Source organism: Cryptomeria japonica, chromosome 3 (assembly GCF_030272615.1).
Source record: "Cryptomeria japonica chromosome 3, Sugi_1.0, whole genome shotgun sequence".
In the NCBI taxonomy this organism is placed as follows: Eukaryota; Viridiplantae; Streptophyta; class Pinopsida; order Cupressales; family Cupressaceae; genus Cryptomeria; species Cryptomeria japonica.
In genome coordinates this window covers 499,682,983-499,705,473 of record NC_081407.1, presented here as the reverse complement: position 1 = coordinate 499,705,473, position 22,491 = coordinate 499,682,983, and the positions used below count along the sequence as shown (strand labels likewise).

Sequence of the window (22,491 nt, the reverse complement as noted above, 5' to 3'; positions counted from 1 at the left end):
TTCATGGACAATTGGTTCATGGCGAATTAGATCACCACCCATCTTTTACTCTAATACTTTCGTAGCTTCACCAAAATGTTTGACAAATTCACAAAAGCTAAAATCTACATATCTTAAATTTGGCGGCATAACTTATTATTCACTCGCGTGAAATAATAATCATCATAAGTAATGTCAGTTAGGAAATCAGTTCGGGATAATAAATCTTACTGGGAAAAAGGACCATAAAGTACCCCCCCCCCCCCAACTTAACCTAGCACATGTCCACACAAGCTGACAAGATTTCGGGTTTGAAGCGGATTAAAACATGATTAAAATCATAATGACCTAATAAATGCATAATTAAAATAAAGTACAATATACACGTACCTACAATTGGGCGAAAATGATGGCAAAATGAAATGAAGTGATAGGTAAGAAAGTGGGATGGAATGTAGTGGATGGAACTTTATGTACAGAGAATAATATTTCACATGGAAATATTTTATTATGATATGGTAAATAAGTTCACTACAGAGGCTGCAGGAACATCACTTTTGTCAACATGCTCAAGTGCAAAAGGAAGCTCATGAATTGTTACCGAATCATTGGCAGTTGCTACAGGAACTTGTATTTCATTTTGAGGAGCAAACAGCTGCAGAAACTCTTCTCTAGTAGCTGGCTTGTGATAAAGTCGTAGTCGGTGTCCATTCACTAAGAGTTTAAATCGAACAGGATCTCTTGTAGACAACCGAACTGCTCCATTGTGAAAAACTTCTTCTACCTCATAAGGACCTAACCACCTTGTTTGGAGTTTTCCCATAGCATCCTTATATCTGGAATCATACAAGAGTGCCTAGTCACCAACTTTGAATTTCTTTTCTCTGATATATTTATCATGCCATCTGGCTCCTTGGTTTTGAATCAACTCTGTCTATTGAACAACTATCTTTCTCCATTCATCAAGAGCATTTAACTGTTGAATGCGTTCCTTCTGTGCTTCAGACAATGTCATATTCAGTTGTAGAGCTGTTTTGAAGGTTTTATGCTCAAATTCAATAGGCATCATTGTTGTTTTGCCATAAACCATCTCAAAAGGTGTGAATCCAATTGGTGTTTTCCATGCTGTTCTATATGCCCAAATTGCCTCTGAAAGCCGATTAGACCAATCTTTATTGTGGATAGACTCTAATTTTGTAAGAATAGCCTCAAGCTCTTTGTTGGTAACTTCTACTTGGCCATTAGACTGTGGATGGTATGGAGTAGATTTCCTGTGTCTTATATTATATTCATTGACCAAAGCTTTTATCAATGTTGATGTAAATTGAGGTCCTTGATCTGAGACAATTTCCCTGGGTACTCCATACCTTGTAAATATTTCTTCATAGAGAAACTCAACTACCTTATTATCTCTTGCATGTTGCATAGCTCTAACTTCTACCCATTTTGTCACATAGTCTGTACATACCAAGATATAAGATTTGCCATTAGAAGGTGGATCAATGGGGCCAACAAAATCTAATCCCCATTTGTCAAATGGTGTAACAGATATTTGAGGGTATAGTGGCATCTCATTAGATTTTGTAGGTTTTCCCATTCGCTGACATATGTCACATTTCCTTGTGTATTGAGCTGCATCCTTGTGTAGTGTAGGCCAGTAATAACCAGTCTTGAGTACTTTCAGTGCTGTCCTTTTGGCAGCAAAATGACCTTCAAATGGCTCATCGTGACATGCATGCAAGATGTCATATGTTTCATCCTCTCTAACACTTAGTCGCATGACTTGATCGGGTCCAGTATAAAATAGACAATCAACAATCCATGAAAAGTTAAAAAAAAATTCAACTAGCAACCTTCTTTCCTTAGGAGAAAAAAAAATTGGCATCTTAGCTGCAGCTAAATAGTTGGCAATATCAGCATACCAAGGAGTATGAGATTGTATGAGAAACAAATGCTCATCTGGAAAAGTGTCATCTATCATTGTAGAGTCTTCCTGCAATTGAAGACGTGAAAGATAATCTGCAACAACATTAGACTTCCCTAGCTTATCAACAACTGTGATATCAAATTCCTGCATCAACAATAACCAGCGAGCCAGTCTACCGGTGATGGATGGCTTATTCATAAGATATCTAATTGCAATATGATCTGTATGCACAAATATTGGATACCCTGTAATATAGTGTCTAAACTTGTTAAGGGAATATATGACAACTAGCATTTCTTTTTCAGTAACTGTATAATTCAATTCAGGTCCTTGCAAATTCTTGCTGATATAATATATTGCATTTTCCAACTTGTCAACTTTTTGTCCTAACACTGCTCCTATAGCATAATTAGATGCATCAGTATGGATTTGGAATGGCAGAGACCAATTAGGTCCTTTTAGAACTGGTGCTTGAGTCAAAGCATGCTTAAACTTTAAAAAAGCTTCATTGCATGTTGAGGTCCATTTAAATTCAGCATCTTTAGTAAGCAGTGTATATAAGGGACTTGCAATTTTGCTAAAATCTTTGATAAACCTTCTGTAGTATCCAACATGGCCAAGAAAACTTCTCACATCTTTCTGCTTCACAGGGTCATTAATTTGCTGAATAACCTCAATCTTTGTTGGATCCACTTGTATGCCTTGTACAGATATATGATGACCAAGGACTATTCCTTCTTCCATCATAATGAAACACTTTTCACTATTTAGAGACAAGTTGTAGTCTTCACACCGCTACAAAACTTTCTTCAAATTACCCAATGCTTGATCAAATTCAGAACCATAGGTTGTAAAGTCATCCATGTAAATTTCCATTATGTCTTGAGAAATATCAGAAAAAATACTGATGACTGCCCTTTGAAAAGTGGCTGGAGCATTATACAACCCAAAATGAAGAACAAAATATGCATAAGTGCCCCATGGACAAGTAAATATTGTTTTCTCCTGATCCTCAAGAGCTATTTGTATCTGATTATAGCCACTGAATCCATCCAAAAATGAAAAATATCTCTTACCAGCAAGAGAATCCAATACCTGATCTACAAATGGAAGTGGAAAATGATCCTTCCTTGTGGCTAAGTTCAAAGCTCTATAATCAACACATACTCTCCATTTGCCTCCCTTTTTAGGAACTATCACCAAGGGTGATACCCATTGACTGTCAGAAATAGGATAGATAAATTCAGCTTTCAACAATTTCTGCAATTCTTCTTTAACTATCTCTTTCAGGGCAGGATTGACTCTTCTTTGAGGTTGTCTGAGGGGACAACACTCATCCTTTATGTAAATGCGATGAGTACAAAATGTTGGATCAATTCCATTCATATCCTTGTAATCCCATGCAAAGGCATTTCTATGGAGTTTTAGCAAGTCCACTAGGCTATCCTTCTGAGTATCTGCTATATTCTTATTGATGTTCAAATATTTATTCAATTCAACCTCTATCTTGATAGTAAGATCAATCTGATTTATATCAGAAACATGAGAATATGACAATTCTTGTAGCAACAAGGTATGCAAGATATCAGTGGTTGCAGGAAAGTCCAACCCTGCAATATTCAGAACCAATTCCTGCAATTCTTGGTCTTCTATTAATTTGTTTATCAAGGATAAAGGATTGATTCTTCATCATATAACTACATGAGTGGCACTCGATTAATCATCATAAGGTAATTAATAGAGTCAATTTTTTCAGATTCCTCTCCCAAAATAGGCCAAACAGCCTGCTGTTGCTCAAGCTGAGGTTGTGCAAGGGATTACAAAGCCAATGTTTTTGTGGAACTGCCATCTGAAATAGTCATATCTCCTGATCTACACCCAATATATGCATCAGTTGTGGCAAGCCACGGTCTTCCCAAAATGACCAAATATCCCCCCAATGTTGCTTTTGGGGATAAAATCATAAAGTCTGCAGGATATTCCCAGGAATCTAGAATGACCACTATATCTTCTATTATACCATCAGGTCTTACTGTTGAGCTATCAGCAAGTTGGAGAACTGTGGGTGTAGCCCTTAAACTATTTATCTCTAGATGTTTCATTACTTCCCTTGTCATTGCATTAATGGCTGCCCCTAGATCAACTAAAACATTTTTTATTTGACTGTCATTAATGACTATACTCACAACAGGACTGCCTGGATCAGAATACTTTGGAATAACAATTTTTCCTAGCATAATATCAGCCAATTAACCCATAACATGAACTGTTTGTGGATCTTTTTTTCTTTCTGCCAAGTTTCTTTAAGCATGCCTCTCTCAATGCTTTACCATATATTGGAACATCATTTATTGCTTACAACAATGGAATTTTAATGCAATTGTGCTTCAGTTGATCAAGAATATCAAAGCTTTGTTGTTGATCAGTTGAAACTTCTTTGTCTTTCAATCTTTGGGGAAATAGTGGTAATATTTGAGTCTGAGGTATTACATCATTAGGATCAGAGATTGGCTGCTCTTCTTGTACCTTAGTAATAACTGGCTGAGAGGGATTAGGTAGTGTTGTTCCAGACCGGAGGTGAATATCATCTAGTGATAAAGAATAGGCTGGGTATTGATTAGCATCAGCTAAATAAGCTTGTTGTTGTTGCTGAGATTTGATATTTGGATTAGACAATGGTTGAGTAGGTAGCTGTGTTGGCTTGGGAGGTGGTGTTGTGGCTACAGGAGGTGGCATTAAAGCAGGAGGTTGTGGCTGTTGAGTAGGGGGCTGATATCTAGAAGATTGGGATGACCATGATGGGTTTCCCTCCATTGAGAGGTAGGTTGCTAATTACCTTGAAACTGGTTCCCTGCACCCTGAGGTGGATACCAGTTTCCCTGTGGCTGCTGCCACTGGGGTATTTGATTAGCAAATTGTTGTCCTTGGCCTTGTGATCCATACCAATGTGGATAATTACCAAAATTTTGAGAATACTGTGGTTACCATTGGTTATTTGGTGCATAAGAATTACCACTATAACCAGAAAAGGAAAGTGGATCAAGTGGCATACCTTGTCTTTGAAAATTTGGTCTTCTCTGAGCAACATAAAAGACTTGTTCATCCTCCCCTTGAACTGGTTTGAACTTAGGTACTTCAACATTGCAACCATCTTACATCTGCAATCTATCTTCCGTTGCTTACAATGAGGACAAAATTCCGCAAGAAATGCATCAGCTTCCTCATGCTTCTTCTTGGCTGCCAATATATCCAACTAAGTAGCCATATTGTTTATAATATCCTCCTTGAAATCTTTTAATAAATGACTAAGTTCCAACCTAGAAACTCCATTTCCAAATGATGATGATAGTGCTCCTGGCTTAAATCTCCTATTCTTCTTAGAAGTGGATCTAGAATACTTTTTGCAAATTTGTCCTATTTCAGCCCAAGTAGACTGTGTAATGTCACCTCCCCCCATTAGATCTAAGGAATCAGTGCATTCATCACTGATACCCCTCAAGAATATCAATTTGAGGGAATCTTCATTCAGAGTACTATGCTTGGACTTCTTGACACTAAACAAAAACCTTTCCAGATAATCCTCAAGGCTCTCATCTTCAGTTTGTGTCATTCTAAAGATATCATCCCCATGACGATCAGTGCCTCTACAGTAATCTTTGTATTTTGAAAGAAACAACCATTTCATCTCATCCCATGTATTGATTGTGCTACTACCCAAGCTCATAACAATCTCAAGGATGACTCCTTCAAAGTGGCTGGAAAATTTTTGAGTCTATGGGCATCTGTAGTATAGTCAAAACTCCTACAGAGAACATCAAACTCAAACAGAAATGTATCCGGATCCTCTATGACCAACCCATAGAACTTAGGAAGTGAAGATGCTGGAATGTTCTTGAGGTTAGCATTATCATGTTGGTCAGAGATGGGAAACTCAAATGTTGGACCAGGTGGTGGTGGTGGATTATTTCCACCAGGAGGTGGGTTCCCTTGCATTGGACTTGTGGGGGTTATTAAAATAAGCAACTCCTCTTCTCGTGGACCAAAAAGGAACTGAAGACTACCTTCTGGAAATTCAGACTTAGGGTGATTCAAATTTTGTGGGACTTGATACAACTCAGAAAAAGGGTTTATATTTGAAAAACTATCTTCTGCATGAGTAGTATGAGTGGGTAAAAATCTACCTCTGGCATCTCTTCTTCTATTATGCATGCAGATTCATGAGATTCAAACAATTAATTAGAAACTAAAATAATCATAAAAGGCTCTTAGCTTGACACCATCCCTGGCAACGACACCAAAAATGTCTACCCCAACTATAATGACAATAATAATACCTCTAATTGAAATCTCAATCCGAAGTTTGGACATTCATATGGTAGAGTTTACTATTCTCATGGCTGGTGTTCGTTTAGTTGTCAATCTAGGAATGTAAAACTTGAAATGGGTCTGCAATATATATGCACTAAGCTCCTTAACTGATTATTCTGAATTACTACAAGAAAGGTAGGAATGGAAATCATAAAGGCTAAATGAAAGCTTTACAAAACTCTGCTGAAATGATCTAATGAAAATAACAGGAATCACACCGTTCTGCCTTGGTTGTAGGAACAGTCAAAGGATCTATTTCCAGTGGCTGCAGGAACAACCCAGTCATGAACTTCTCCTGCAACTAATTAAAAACTAACTTTAATAATCATAAACACAGGATCACTCACCAAGTGGGCCCCCTTGGATGAGTGATATCAAACTCTCAACAAAGAACTATTAATAGATCAGAATAACATATCTTTATTCATTTTTCTTGAAAGATGATTACATATTCTAAAAGAGAAAAATTCAGAATGCGTGACAAAAACTCTGCTCAATCCCTTTCCATTCTGTCTAACTCTCAGAAATGAAGGAAGAGCTTATTATAAAGAAAAGATAAACTACAATGGACAACTCTAGTTACGCCCAGAAGAAGAGGCAGATAGCTCTCAGATGAAGGGGATAACAGAGAGCTTGGCTGCAGGAACTGTGGATCTGAAACCGAACCACGGTCTTTGCACGCCAAAGCGATATTTTGCAAATTAAACATGCACCAGAGTTAAACTCCCATAGTAAAGTACAACTGCTCCGATTATGCCATAGATTGCGCTCGCTTGAATCTCCTTCAGTTTGACCTTTAGCTATCTGAACGTGATTCTCCAGTCCTTAGGCACGGAAGACAATTCTCCACCGTAGCATCAATTATTATCTGCACTAAAACAGAAACACCATACAAGGACATGCATATGTATCTTACTTAACTAATACATTCATTAACTCACATATGAAATCATCCTAAATAATCCGCATATCACAGGGACAAACCATTTGGCTGTAGGAATAAATTGGCATGGCTGCAAGAATTAACAGACAAGGTTCAAACATGATTTCTTAAGTTCAGTTTTAAAACATGGATTACATATAGTCAATTCACAATATTTTACTATCACAATGCAACCCAAAAGATACCAAAAACCTAAGAGTCCTGATAAAAAACATGTCAATACACCGACTTATCACATATCTCTTGGTCTCCACACCTCCTCTTGGGCCTTGTGTGAGCTCACAAGGAATCTTGACCCTTCATCTTGGGTGAATCCTAGCCCTCCATTTCTCCTTCTCTCTTTCTATAAATTGAGGACTCTATCCCCTCATATATCATCTCCAAGTTTAGTAAATCCATGCTGCTAGTTTGTGCCCAAGTAATCATCCTTATACCCTTACCATACCAAAATTAGCACTCATCCATACTTAGCCATTTCATCCTTTAATCCTTGATTCATCACATCCATTTGTGCACAATATTGGAGAGCCAACCACATTCAAATCACTCAAAGGAGCATATCAAGTGGAGCATCATCAAGGGGCACCTTCACTTCACCAAGCTCAATACGAAGGAGAAGGTATAAGCTTGCAAGGTATAAATGTTGTGTTTATGTTTTCATGTGGTTTGTTAATGTTCCATATTTTTAATGTATTTGAATGTTTTGTTTGCATACTAACCACCTAAAATCACCTTGCTGGTTTTTATCCTCTTCAGTCGTCATCACTTTTCTCACCTCCACACAGGAATAACCAAATTCAAGTCCCCATGCCATAATTAAGGTGTAGATATCAACCCTTGTTTTGTATCTATGTCCGATAACAACCACCTCTTCACCAAGAACTAGTTGAACAACCCTCGAGAACATGGGGTCCTTCGAAATGAACACGTTTTGCAGTCGTTTTGCAGGAACAGACCCCAAAAAGCCGACATGAGTTTAGTTGTTTTGAGTGTGAAATTGGCTTCTATTCTAATTGCCACAATGAATAAACAAAAAATTCCCATTCTTACAATAAATGAAGCTCTCCCAACTGCCACTACCAATGCAAAAGAATTCGACATTAAATGCCCATAATGCTCGAGCCAGCCTAGGCACACGAACAGAGAGAAAAGAAATACATTTCACACATTTCAAGTGTGACAAGTTATTGTACTTAGCAGATTATCTTAATTCCATTGAATTGTACTATCATTTCTATCCCACCACCTCACCTCTCCCTTAGCTAGATCACATGCCACATTGGACAATTCATCAGCATTGACATTTCCACTTCTTCTTACATGAGAGATGCAAAAATCTTGAAAAGTTTTTAATTTTGAGCAGATTAATATGATAAACTTATTTAATATCCTACTCGAGGTTATTCCTTTCATGATTGTGTTAACCACAACTTGAGAATCTCCTTCTAAATGAACTTTTGAGACCTTCATGTTTACTGCCAAATTAGTTGCTAACAGAGCCGCTTGCACCTCTGCCTCATTATTAGTTCCATCTTGTAGCTTTTTTGCTCCTTTAAAAATAACCTTCCCTTCATCATCACAAGCCACACATCCTGCTCCAGAAGTACCCAGGTTACCCCTAGAAGCCCCGTCAAAGTTGATCTTAACCCATCCTCATTCAGGTTTTGACCAAATCTCCTCCTTGTTTCCAAAGTTCTTACAAACATGATTAACCCTTGGAAACCCATGAACAGGTCTTTAATTTAAATATTTATTTTAATTATCTTCTACTAAATCTCTATAAAATTAATATGTTTGATTACTTGTAAATCCAAACAAAATATAAAATTAACATTAATTATTTACAATTACATAATTTAATATTTAAGTTGAGTAGATTAAATGATTGTGTTTTTTTATAAATGATTATAATTTGAATATAATACAAAATATGTTAGATTTAAATATTTCCTAGTATGATATGACCTCCTTTATCTCTCATTCTTGCCCCCTCTATCTCTATCTTCCCATCTTTCACAAGCTCTGTCTCTATCTATATGTCTCGCTATCTCTATATATCACTTTCTATATCTTTATCTATTTCTCCAACTCCCCCCCTCTCTATATATCACCCCCTTTAGCTCTCAATATCTCCACAATCTATATCACTCCCTCTTTCCCTCCCTATATCTTTTAAGCTATCTCTCCCTCTCCCCCTCTATATCTTCTTATATCTTGATCTTTCCATCTCTCTATCTCATCATCTATATCTATCTCTATATCTCCCTCCCCCTCCTCCTTTATATCTCCCCCTCTAACTCTCTCTACCTTTCTATCTATTTCTCTCCCTCTTCCTCTCTACCTCCATCTTGCTTTCTCCCAGCTGCGGCTATTCTGGCTCCAAAACAGGCCTTTCGTACAACGTGTTAGTGACATGCTAGTCAATCACGACCGTTAAATGCAAAATCGATGGTGTAAAACACGCGACTAACACGCGTGTTAGTCCCTCCGTACTGCCTTTTTGGAGCCAGAATAGACGCGTCCCTTTCTCCCCCTCTATCTCTACACATGAGTCCCTCTATTTGTCAATCTATTACTCTCTCCCCCTCTTCCTCTTTCACTGGATATCTATATCTATATCTCTTTGCCCCTCTATCTTTTTCACTCCATGTTTCTTCATCAATCTCTTCCCTTATCTCTATCTCATTATTCTTGCATCTCTCTAGCCGTATATATCTTTCTACCTATCTCCATATATATCAATTCCCATCTCTATCTTTATCTTTCTATCTATTGCGTCTCTTGTTTTATCTTAATCATTATTTAGTAGACAAGCAATACTGCCGTTTAATTTTAGGTGACGTCGGGGCCGCTCGCATTTATCTATGCACACTCTGTTATTATCATTCTCTATGTTCGATAGCTTACGTCAAATGGCGTAGGTCATCAAAAGCTAGGGTTTTGGGTTTTAGTACAAAGTTGATACCTTTCACTCCAAACCAGGTACTTTTCGATAATCTTGAGAGCATGGCAAGTAATGCCATTTCTGCGCACAGAAACCTCGCCTCCGGACTTCAATCTCCTCAACTTGTAAGTTGTTTCATATGCTGATTCTTGTGTTTCACACTTGACACACATTCTTCTGTCTTAACATATCATGTTATCTCGGGGTTTAACATTTTCGCGACAATGCAATTCTTCTTGTTCATCTGTTAAGACGCAAGTAGAGAAGCATAAGCAGAGGCAGCTCGTGAGAATAAAATTGAATGGAGGAAGAAAATGGACAGCAGTGACGTTAAATGCGAGCGCGAGAGCTGAGATAAAGGAAATTGCATTTGATGAGAAATCTAGAAGCGCTTTGCAGGCGGGCATTAACAAATTGGTGGATACTGTTGGGGTCACTTTGGGACCTAGAGGTGAGACATCTATAATATATATCTACTTTTTCCAATTGTTTCTGTGGGGAGCAACTTCTTTGTTTTGATTCGTAATTTCTCCTTGGCTGGCCTTGGTCTTATCTCTTATTTTTAAGTCGCCGAGACTGCACCTGCTCGATATCTCTTCCATTAAATTCACCTCGATTGTTATTAGTCTCTACTTCGTTGGGTATGGTTACCGTAGTTTGCCCGATTCAACATTCAATATTTGTACATGTAAGCATCTAACATAACTTGCAAGAATTTGAAGATTGATATCTCTACTATGAAAGCCTGGACGATTTACCACTTTTGGTAATGGCATTTGACAAAATGTTGTTTTGAAGTTTTCTCAATAAATGTCTTTCTATAAGTTTGGGGCACACTTTTGTAAACTATTTATTCAAGTTTCATCTCTTCAGGCCTATAAAGGGAAACCATTCATGTCCTTTGTAGGGAGCAATTTCGTCATTCTGATTCATCTAATCACATTCCTTTGTCTTCTTATTGCTTTGAAGTTTGTGCAATTCGGTCATTTTAATGCTCTGTAATGCTCTTTGCACTTCCGTTTGTTTGTTATATTTATATAGAATCCAGATTTCTCATTTTGTTTTCATATTCTTTTTCAAAACCAAAGAAATTCTTTTTCCGTTTTCTTTTCATACTATAATACGTCCATTTAGAATTTTGAAGAAAAATAAAGTGCAATATAAAGAAAATGTAACTGACATAAATCCAAACTCAGCTCCAGCATGTGCCAAAGTGATATGGATCCTGTGTTGCTAACGCCCTTCCAGCACATGTCAAAGTGGTCTGGATCCATGAGATATCTGTAGGGGCAGCACTCTAAATAGCTAGAACTTAGATGTATTTTATGTGGAAACGGTGTTGAATAAGATTCAAAAAGAAGAAGACACATAGAAAGTGTAATAGAACTGTGTTACTGTAGTATAAAAATTTATTACGTGGGAGTTTTGAATGTTTGCCACATGTTATATTCTTAAAGCCTAAAGGTAATGAATGTCTATCAATATTATCATATCTTTGTATAGCTAATGCTTTCCTATGCTAACTATCTACCTTAGATATGCATACATATCCGTACAATGCTGTAGAAGGGAGAGGAATCATTCTAGAAGATAATATGGTTTTTTTTCCATGGGTGGCTCTTCAGCTTACTTTTGTTGTCACAAAGTTGTCTCAGGTCAAATCTAGTTCATGGTAGTGAGGAGCTTCACACTCTATTGAAGATAGAAACAACAAAGTTTTTGTCACTTAGTGGCATCTCATATTGAAAATTACTCTCCGTGGTTTGGCATGGAGGTCACTTAGGTCACGGTGTCTCTAATGTTGTATGCCAAAAGAGGTTGGTGAAGACTTGGGATATCATGATGTGGTCTAGCACTATTGGAATTGTTGTTGTGGGTGGTATTTGATGGAGCATATAGTAGGTCTTGACATTTTGGAATAAATAAAATAGTGATATTTTACTTACTACAAACCACTATAGGTGGTTGTGCACAACCATAGACCATAGAGAATGATTAGGCATCACTATAGGTGGCGGTATTGGCCTTGGTGGTATTGTTGGTGGTGTATTTGAAGCTACTACTTGGATTGGAAGGTGGGAATTTCAGATTAGTGTATGGAGATATATCATAAAACTAGAAGCATAATCATATTAGGCATATAGATGTGACTGCCTAGATGGAAATATAGAATTACATAGGTGCAAGAATTGCTTGAGCAATTGCCTCATTGAAATGTAGCCTATGCATAGGCTCCATTTGTTTTTGTATATACATATGATATTTTTAAGCAAATGTTTTTATCATTTGTAAAGCCAAATTCAATAGCCCCTACTAAAATCTTTCTAGCATATACCAAATCGAGAACTTTGATGCTATTAGGAAATGTGTCTCAACCTTGCTCTTAATGTTAAAGTTACAAACAATGCAATTTTCAAGTTATGAAATAGAAAGACTCAATTTGTAGGTTATAGAGTTTGTTCTTGGCCAAAATAAATATTTTGGGTTGTTTTGCAAGACTACCAAGGATGCTCAGTGCATAGATCTCTTCTAGCTCTACAATAAAAAAAAGGTTTCCAATGGTCTCCAAAATCAAAAGTTGTGGCTTCCAGAAGTTGGGCCTCTTGCATTGGAAATGTAAAAACATCTAAGATGTAAGAAAGGAGCTGTAAGAGGGAGTTACACTTGCTGACCAACTTATGATGCATGTTTTGACACATTACAAGTCATTTTCTAATGGGGACAATGAAGCCAAATTATGATGTAAGAAAGGAGTTGTAAGAGGGAGTTACACTTGCTGACCAACTTATGATGCATGTTTTGACACATTACAAGTCATTTTCTAATGGGGATAATGCCCAAGTTCTTGAGTGGATTGTAACAAATTTATTGTAGGTGTAATGGATATCCAATATTCTATTTTTAGCTTATGAACTCATTTTGGGATTGGGTGTTGGATTTCTAAATAGGGATTTGGATGACACATATTAGTTGGTTTTAGCTTTTGGTTTTGTAATCACCATTTGATGGTTTCATGCATTGTTTTTTCTATTAATTGTGTGTTTGAGATGGAGGTTTTGATAGTGACTTTTGAAGGTATTGTTGTGCTACTAAAATTACTTTGCATCTCTTGTTGATGACACACCTTTAAACACTTATACTCTACATTGAATGATGTATTGAGTTGTTTTGGAGTGTGGGGTTTTATCTTGAAAGGGTTTTCCCTTCATAAGTCATTGTGTTATGGTATATTGCTTTTAGGTTTAGTTCCTTGTAATTATGTGATTAATTTAATTTTTGCACTTATCTCCTCATAGATTAGTGCAGGAAGTGTATTCTGCATCTTTGCTTCCTTTCATTTGGTATCAAGTTTGATGGCCTCAAATTCTAGGTGTTAGGGACAAGAGGTTTTTGCAAAAAAGGATCTTGTTTCAGAAAAAATGGCAACTGCATTAAGGATAGAGATGGAGAAGTTCTTAGGCACAAACTTTGAGCTTTGGAAGCTCAAGGAGGAGGATATGTTTGTCAATAGAGCTTTATGGGCTGCAATATCCAAATCTAAACTTGCCGCTATGTGACAAGAAGATTGGGACAAAATGGACAAAAAAAGCTATGAGTGTTATTAGATTATGTTTTGCTGATTTAGTATTATTGATTGTGCATGAAGAGATTATTACAACGAACCTTTGGAAGAAGTTTGGTGAGATTTACCCGACAATCCTTGATAAATAAGTTTATAACCTTCGAGATAGAAGATGGTGGTTTTATGCCTGAACATTTAAATGCTTTCAATATGGTTGTGATGCGACTACACTTTGTTGGAGTGAAGGTGAAGGAGGATTGGTGAGTGATTTGCTATGTTCTTTGCTAGATTCATGGTACCACAATGTTATGGCTATTGGGAGTACTATCACCAACTTGAAAATGGATGAGAGGGTGACATTGTTACTTTATAAAAAGATGCGAAGAAAGGCTTCCAAATTTAAGGAGGCCTTATTTGTTCATGGAAGAAAGTGAAAGGCAAGAATCAAGACAAATTTAGATCCAAATCTTTTAGAAGACCAAGGAAAAATGTTGAAATTGTGGCAAGATTGGCCATTTTAAAAGAGTCTGCAAGGAGGAGAAAAAAAAAAAAGTGCAATTTTGATGATGAGTCCAATAAGTCCTCGGATGACAGTGATGCCTTTGTTGTGGCCTTGGCTGCACATGCATGGAATAGTGTTGGCTGATTGATTTTGTTGACTCTTTCTACAAGACTTCGCATTGGGGTTGGTTCTTGAAATATGAAATATTATTGTGGGAAGGTGTATTTTGGAGATAAATATCATTTGAAGATTGTTTTTGTGTAAGAGTCTTGATTTGTTTCCTTGATGGATGAGAAGAGGGGATCAATGGTGCATTGCATATTGTTGAAACTTGATATGACACGAAACCTACATCATGGGAGTAAAATTAATGATTCAAGTGTGTAGGTTGTTTTCTCGAGTGGAGGGTGCAAGATGGTGAGAGGGGCTATGGTGCTTGCCAAGAGTGTCTCTGTAGGTACTTTGTTTCAGTTGGATGCATGCATAATTCAATGTAATAGCTCATTCGTTCCTATAGTGAAGGGATCTACAAAATCTACACCTTCGCCATTGCATAAACAACAAAGATCATCCATATTTTATGGTCATGCTTTTAGGTACCTAAGGGTGCTTATGCATTGGAGACTAAGCTACCAACAAAGAAAGCAATGCAATGGCACCATAGGATGGGTCACATAGGTGAGAAGGGTCTAAGGGGCCTAAAAAATAAATACTTTGTTGAGGGGCTAAATGATTGTAATTTTAAATTTGATTTTCATAAGCATTGTGTGTATGACAAACATAATTATATTTAGTTTTACTCTAGGTATCATAAACATTTTGGTGTGTTCGACTTAATCAATGCTGATGTATTTTATTCTATTAATGTTCCTTTGATTTTTAAATTTGTATATTATGCATCTTTCATTGATGAGTATGATAGGACATGGGTGTATTTTCTTATAAGAAAATAAGAAGTCTTTAATCATTTTAAAGAGTTTAAGGCTCTTGTTGAGAACCAAACTGGTAGGATGATTAAGATCTTGAGGATTGATAGTTGCAAGGAGTTTTGTTGAGCAAATTTCAATAGATTCTATAAGGATCATGGCATAGAGAGACATAAGACAACTTTGCACACCTCTCAATACAATGGAATTGTAGAAGGAATGAACAAGACATTAGTGGAAAGGGCTACGAGTATGCTTAGTGGACCCAGTTTGGAAAAAAAGTTTTGAGCACAAGAGGGTGCCATGACTTGTTACTTGGTTAATAGGCCTCTAGCATTAGCTCTTATGGAGAAGACACTTATGGAGGTGTGGTCGGGGAAAAAGCCTACATTGAGACATCTTTGAGTCTTTGGTTGTGAGGCATATGCACGTGCGCCTAGGAAGAAGTAGTCTAAGTTGGAGAACAAAGTTGTAAAAATCTATATTCATTGGCTATGGCATTGGCATTGGCATGAAATGATACAAGTTGTGGGATCCTTTGGTCAATGTTTTCTTGTTCTTTTTGTATAGCAATTGTGTTATCTTTAGAGAAGTTAAATCTTCTTTCATATAGTTGTAGTGTCATAATTGTAACCGGTACAATTCACACCTCATGTTTGTGCTCCTACTTTAGCATGTCCTATCTCCACTCCACCTAGGTTCGTTTTGGTCCTCTTTACTCCAACCTTGATGTCACCTGTTGACACCGTTGAGTCGACCCTATCCTAGAGTTGCCTTCCCTCGGTTTTTGAGTTTTTGGTCGTCTTTTTGGAGGACCACGACATGGAGCGCCTTGGTCCTAGACCAGGGTGCCCCAAACTGCCTTGGCCCCCCTTAAACAAGACCCAATTTGAACCTCGACGGGCTTTCTCCCTCCCTAATGGATTTCGGTCCCTGTGGCTACACTTGAACGTTGGAGGTCGGCCTAATCGATAATTTTCCTAGGGAACTCTATATAAAGACATCCTATCAATTCATTTTGACATCCACTACCTATCCATAATGTTTGTGCATCCATCAAGCATTCATCATCAAGCATTCTCAAGCATTCAAGACAACATTTTCTCCTTCAAGCATCATGGAGCAAAGTTACATCAATCTTCATGCAAGCATGTGTGTTTGATTAGGTCTTTAATGTTCATGTGTTTGTCATGCCATTACATCCAACATTTGTCATCATATCTAAAGAGCATTGCATCATCAATCTTTCTATCAACCATTGCAGATTTGAGGTATATCTCTTAGTATTTACTTTAGTATTTACATTATTCAATTCAAGCTTAATTCTTAAACCGGGGTTTGACCCAAGGCAAACTCCTATCCACAATCTTTTTCCTCTCTTTTTGTGTGTAGGGAATTGACTCGAGAGCTGTACTCAAAGATTTCAATAGAGTTGATGACGACGAACAGGTTTAGATTTTGACAGAGCGAAAATCAAAGGACAAATCTCTGCTACCCAATCTTGGAAAATCAGCCCGAACTTTTGAGAACAGGTTTCAAATTCTCTTCTTCTGCTCAGATCCCTGCTTGTGGCTCTGTGAAATATTTGTAACAGTCTGTTTTTACTAGCCCTCCTCAATTATCCCTTGTCTCGCCCTAATTCACAATTCACAGCCAAATTTCAACTAAACAGAGGGTGGCAAACAAAAACTAGTGAATCTAATAAGAATTTCAGCTCTTTTTCTATTTGAATTGTGGCTAGATCTATTAAATTTACCCCTCTTTTAATGTATTGGTCCCATAGTCAAGATTAGTGTTTTTATTATTGTAATTGGTGAAACCCTAATTTTCCCTCACCAATGCAATAGTTATAGCCCAAAAAAGGATGTAAAGGAAGATGTGGTTCAACTACCCCCAAAGATCAAGAAGGTTGATCCAGAAGCCCGCAAAGGACTTGAAGAGGACAAGAGCTCAAATAGCTCAAAGAATTCTAAAGAAGAGGTAGAATGTTCACCACAATTAATGAGGTCCACTCAACATAGACAACAATAGGATGAAAAGGAAGATGCGGTTCAACTAGCCCCAAAGATCAATAAGGCTGAACTAGATTAGAATTCTAAAGAAGAGGTAGAATATCCACTTGAGTTCATGAGCTCTATTCAACACATACACCAACTAGACATGTATAATCGTCTTGATTTGAGATGTATTTTTGCTTAGATCACTAATGTTGACAAGCCTAGGATTGTGAAGGAGCTTATGGGTATGGATGATGTAGAGTCCTTGAAAGTGGCCATGGATGAGGAGATGGCTACATTGAAGAAAGATGACAAATGAGGCGTAGTACTTTCACCTCATGGATGAAAGCCAATTAGATGTAAATGTGTTTTTAAAAGAAAGACCAATTTAGATGGAAGTATTGAGAAGTATAATGCAAGATTGGTCGTGAAGGGATATTCCTAGGTTGAGGGAATTGTTTATTGTGAGATTTTCTCTCTAGTTGTCAAGTTGACATCTATTTAATTCTTATTATTTATTGCAATAGCTTTTGACCTTGAGGCTGTGAAGACAATGTTTCAATTTACCTGACACAACCAAAACACGAGATTGAAAGAGGTAAAGAAAAATTGGTGTATATGTTGAAGAAATCTTTATATGGTCTTACAAATTGCATTTATTATGAGATGGATAGTGATCGTTTCCTTGTAATAGTAAGGGCATGATATATGATTTGAAGTCTTGGGTTTCAACACAGTTTGAGATGAAATACTTAGGGGGTACTAGGTTCATATTGGCGATGGACAACAAAAGATATAGAGCTAACAAAAAGTTTGATTAGGCCAAAACAAGTATGTGAATTTGATGTTGGGGAGATTTAGTGTGATAGCTTGCAGATCATTTTTGGTCCCTATTTTGGTGGAAAATAGGTTATCAATAGATTAGTGTCCTACATCTTCTAGTGAGATGGAGGATATGTAAATAGCACCTCATGCTAGTGTTGTTGGGAGCTTAATGTATGCTATGGTTTATGGTTTGTATAAGACCAAACATTGCTCAATTAGTGGAAGTTCTTAGTTGTTTCATGGCTAATATTATATGAGAACATTGGGATGCAGTGAAGAGGTTCTTTAGATATTTGTGGAGAACCTATGAGTACTTCATTTGTTATCATACAAATTCCATAGGGAATTGGGAATTGACATCTAGTGACTTTGTGGATTCAAATTTGGTTGGGGTTGACAGTAGGAGATTCAGTAGTGGATTCTTTTCACTTTTTTGGTGGTCTAATTAGTTGGATGAGTAAGCAACATGTTGTGGTTGCTTTGTCCACTACAAAAGTAGAGTAAATGGTAGCTACTCATGCTTGTAAGGAAGCCATGTGGCATAAGTGATTGTGTTTAGATTTGGGGCTGAATATAATAAGTATAGTTTTATCTGACGGTCGAAGTGCCATATGTTTGGCAAAGAACTTGGTCTTTCATGTGAGTGTAACATTGTAAATTGTACACCCTTGCTAGGGTGGTACAATTCTACGCTTAGTTTAGCACCCACCTTAGTGTGTTTGCATCTTGCATTAAAATTTCCCTTTAAGCTTTTAATTAATTAATTAAATTAAATCTAAAGTCATATTTCATCACTCCCCACATCATAAAATTGGGCCCTTTACCCTAAGTGTGCCCCTTTTTATTTTATTTTTCGAATAAGTCATTAAATCATAAACCCTAATTATGTCTTATTTCTACCTTTAAGGCCCGATTTCGCATATCAAAACATCTCGAAATCAGCTGTAACTTTGGGATTCACTCCAATATCATCATATCTAACGGCCCTGAAAATTTGGTGAAAAGTTGGTCGGATCGTGTGTAAGTTACGCACGATTCCCAACATTTTTCCCGAAATTTCGGGAGCATAATTCTATGATACTATAATGCTTAACCCCAAGAAATTGGCAGGAAATTCAAATCCTAGGTCGCCCTAAAGACGAAATTAAGATCTAGGGTTTCATACATAAAGAGCTCTCTTTCTTCATTTGAAGGCCAACTACGAAAAAAGGAAGTTTTATCACAAGGAGCCTTCTATGCAGTGAAAGAGCAGGTCTTTTGGAGTCTTCAACAACATTCAACAACATCTATCAAGCATTCATCAAGCATTCTTTCATCAATTGGGGGCTTTTGAAGATGTAGGAAAGCAACAGAAGATCACCGATTGAAGATTGGCTTGTACCCCTCCCTTGGGGTTGGGTATGATTTCATGTCTTTGTATGAGCTTCATTACATCAATTTGCAGATTTACGTTTATGCTTTAGATCACTTAGCATCATTGATTTAGAGCATTCACTTTGTCAATTACAAGAATGTAGGGTTTACTCTTTAAAGCATATGGTTACTCTAGATTGTTTGCATTCATCATTTTAGGGTCTTGCACACACACAAGATTCCTGCACACACTATTTTACTATACAAATTGGCTATTTGTTGAGGTGGAAATCACCAAAACAGGGGTTTGACTAAGGCAAAACCCCATAGCCACCCAAAACTCTATTTTCAGTTGCAGGTACAGGTATAGGTACCCGGAAGACTTTCAAGACTACTAAAAGGTACAAGGACTGTCTTAAGGCCTCATATTTGCCCCAAAATCATCAGGGATAGGGGCGTGGCACCTTGGTCCTGCCCAGGACAGGGGCATGGCGCCCTGGTCCCCCCATTTTCAGGTGAAATTCGGCAGGTTGAGGGCTCAGAATATCAAGATTGCAGTCTCTCAGTTGCAGCTTCCTGTTTGCAGAATCAGGACAGGGGCATGACACCCCTATCTCGGGCAGTTTGGCTCATTTTTCAACACCAGGTACACATTCAAATTCCTCCCCCTTCTCTGCTTTCAGTATCTCAGTTTGAGTCTTGCAAGTTTCTGCAATTTCAGTTCATATATGCTTCATTGTTCATCTCCTAGTCTAGTTGATCAATCACACCCTATTTTTCACATCTTCTCTTCATATACAACAAGAGGAATAGAAACCCTAAGAGATAATCCTTGGCTCTCTCTTTCTCACAAGAAGTAGCCAAAGTGAGATATCTCCCTAGGCTCTTTCGTATTCCCAATGTGTTGGCAAAAGTGGGATTAGGTCCTAGTCACCCGATCTCGCTTTTTCCCCTCCACAGTGAGGACAAAACATATTGATGTCTAGTAACATCTTGTTGGTTAAAAGGTAGAGAATGGGCAGGTGATGCTAGTGAAAGTTGACCCTTTGCAAGATGTTGCAGATGCGCCACGAAGCAAGTGAGCATAGAAAGTTCAAGTGATGCTATGAATCTACATGTCGAATACCTTAGATCAATAGATGTCCTTGTGCAAGCTAGCTATGTCCCTTTGACACTTCTCTATCCTTCTCTTTTGAAAATACAACCAGTCTTCCAAAATGCAAAAATGGCAAAACAAGAATGAATATGTATAAAAATATGTTTGTTTTTGTCAAAAGTATTGTAGTGGGCACATTTTAGGGTTTGAGGCACTTTCTAGATTTTGCTTTTGTCTATACTCTAAAAACCTTTTTAATAATCATTTTTGACTTTTTTCTTTAAATTCCATGCCTAGAGGTTGTGGGAGCTTATGGGAGTGGTCAGGGCGTGTAGTTGATGCTCCCACAAGGAACCTAGGGCAGGGTTGTGCCATCTCTGTTATTGGTGTGCTCTTGTTGTCAAACCGGTACTTGGCCCGGTAGGGTATGGGATTGGGACCCTTAAAGGGAGAACCTAGTACTTAGATTTGAAGTTTGAATGATAATAAAATTGTCTACCCAGGCATGATAAAATTGTTGATGGTTGTGCAACAGGGAAGACTTATAAAGGCACCATGCATGCTAACAACTTTGCGCATCAGGAAGCAGGATTTTGGGTGTCAGTCCCCGGTTTTGTGTGAAACCCTCTTCCTTTGATTCTAACATTGCTCAGAGCTGCTTGTGTGGTTTGAGGCTTTTCTTGCCTAATGATAGTGCCTATGAGAATGCTGTTCTAAAAATTACAAGATTGTTTCAGTTACCATAGTATGTCCTTTGTTTCCAGATCTATTTCCACATGTAAATCTATCTCTTGACCATCTCTATTGTTTACTTGCATTTCACATTATCATCCATTTCGAGTTGTGCTCTCAGTTTTCATTTTCTGATCCATTTCTAATTCTCTTCTCAATTTTTACTCAATTGTCTATTTTTCTGGCCCACTCTGCTTTTCTAAGATGAAGGTCATAACCTACAAAAGGAAATTTTTCAGGACGCAATGTTGTCTTAGACAATTCTGGAACTCCAAAGGTGATTAATGATGGAGTCACTATTGCTCGTGCAGTTGATCTTCCTGATGCAATGGAAAATGCAGGAGTAGCATTGATCCGGGAGGTAATGTTTATTGGAGTTAGAGTTTAATTTTTTTTAATTTGTATGAAAAAACTTTGTGATGAATGCACACTGCAGTTATATTGGCTAATTGATACTGAGCAAGGTAATTGTGCAGGTTGCTAGCAAGACCAATGATTCAGCTGGTGATGGAACAACTACAGCATCTGTTCTGGCAAGAGAGATTGTCAACCTTGGGCTTCTTTATGTCAGCTCAGGATCTAATCCAGTTTCTCTGAAAAAGGGAATAGATAAAACAGTGCGAGGGCTTCTTGAAGAGCTGAGGAGAAAGTCCAAACCTGTAAAAGGACGAAAGGATATTAAAGGTTTGTGGACAGGATCTTTAACAGTGCTCCTTCATACAAGGCATAGACCATATGTAATGTGAAACATTCTTACCATGGTCAAATTTTTTTGGGCAGCTGTTGCTTCAATATCATCAGGAAATGATGATTTTGTTGGAACAATGATTGCTGATGCAATTGATAAAGTTGGGCCTGATGGAGTGCTGTACATGGACTCTTCATCATCTTTTGAAACCACTGTTACTGTTGAGGAGGGAATGAAGGTGAGATAGATAAAATACATACTACTCTAACCAGTCTCTTGGAGGAGATCAATGTCTTCTGTATTTTTTTTTTGTAATAGTTGAAACTATTTTCATCTGCAGATTGATAAGGGTTATATCTCATCTCGGTTTGTCACTAACCAAGGAAAGTTGACTGTGGAGTTTGAGAATGCCAGAGTTTTGGTCACAGACCAGGAAATTGAAAGAGAAAAAGATATAATTGGTGTGCTGGAAAAGATCAGACAGTTGGGTGTTCCATTGCTCCTGATTGCAGAAGAAATTTCGGGGAAGGCTTTTTCTACATTGGTTATAAATAAAATGCGTGGGCTAATCAAAGTTGCAGCCATCAAAGCTCCAGGATATGGTGATAGAAAGAAGTCTTTACTCCAGGATATTGCTATAATGACAGGT

At 37.5% G+C, this 22,491-nt stretch overlaps 1 protein-coding gene across 1 annotated transcript in view; it reads left to right on the top strand.

The window, feature by feature from the left end:
* The first annotated feature begins 10,055 nt into the window (after nucleotides 1-10,055).
* The window catches only part of LOC131067459 (ruBisCO large subunit-binding protein subunit alpha), a 45,025-nt gene continuing 32,589 nt past the window's right edge, over nucleotides 10,056-22,491 (top strand). The window contains exons 1-6 of the mRNA XM_058002471.2: nucleotides 10,056-10,286; nucleotides 10,414-10,612; nucleotides 21,394-21,515; nucleotides 21,631-21,838; nucleotides 21,935-22,080; nucleotides 22,183-22,489. Of these exons, the coding sequence (XP_057858454.1) occupies nucleotides 10,224-10,286; nucleotides 10,414-10,612; nucleotides 21,394-21,515; nucleotides 21,631-21,838; nucleotides 21,935-22,080; nucleotides 22,183-22,489 (1,045 nt within the window). The 5' untranslated portion in view covers nucleotides 10,056-10,223. The remainder of the gene's footprint in view (nucleotides 10,287-10,413; nucleotides 10,613-21,393; nucleotides 21,516-21,630; nucleotides 21,839-21,934; nucleotides 22,081-22,182; nucleotides 22,490-22,491) is intronic.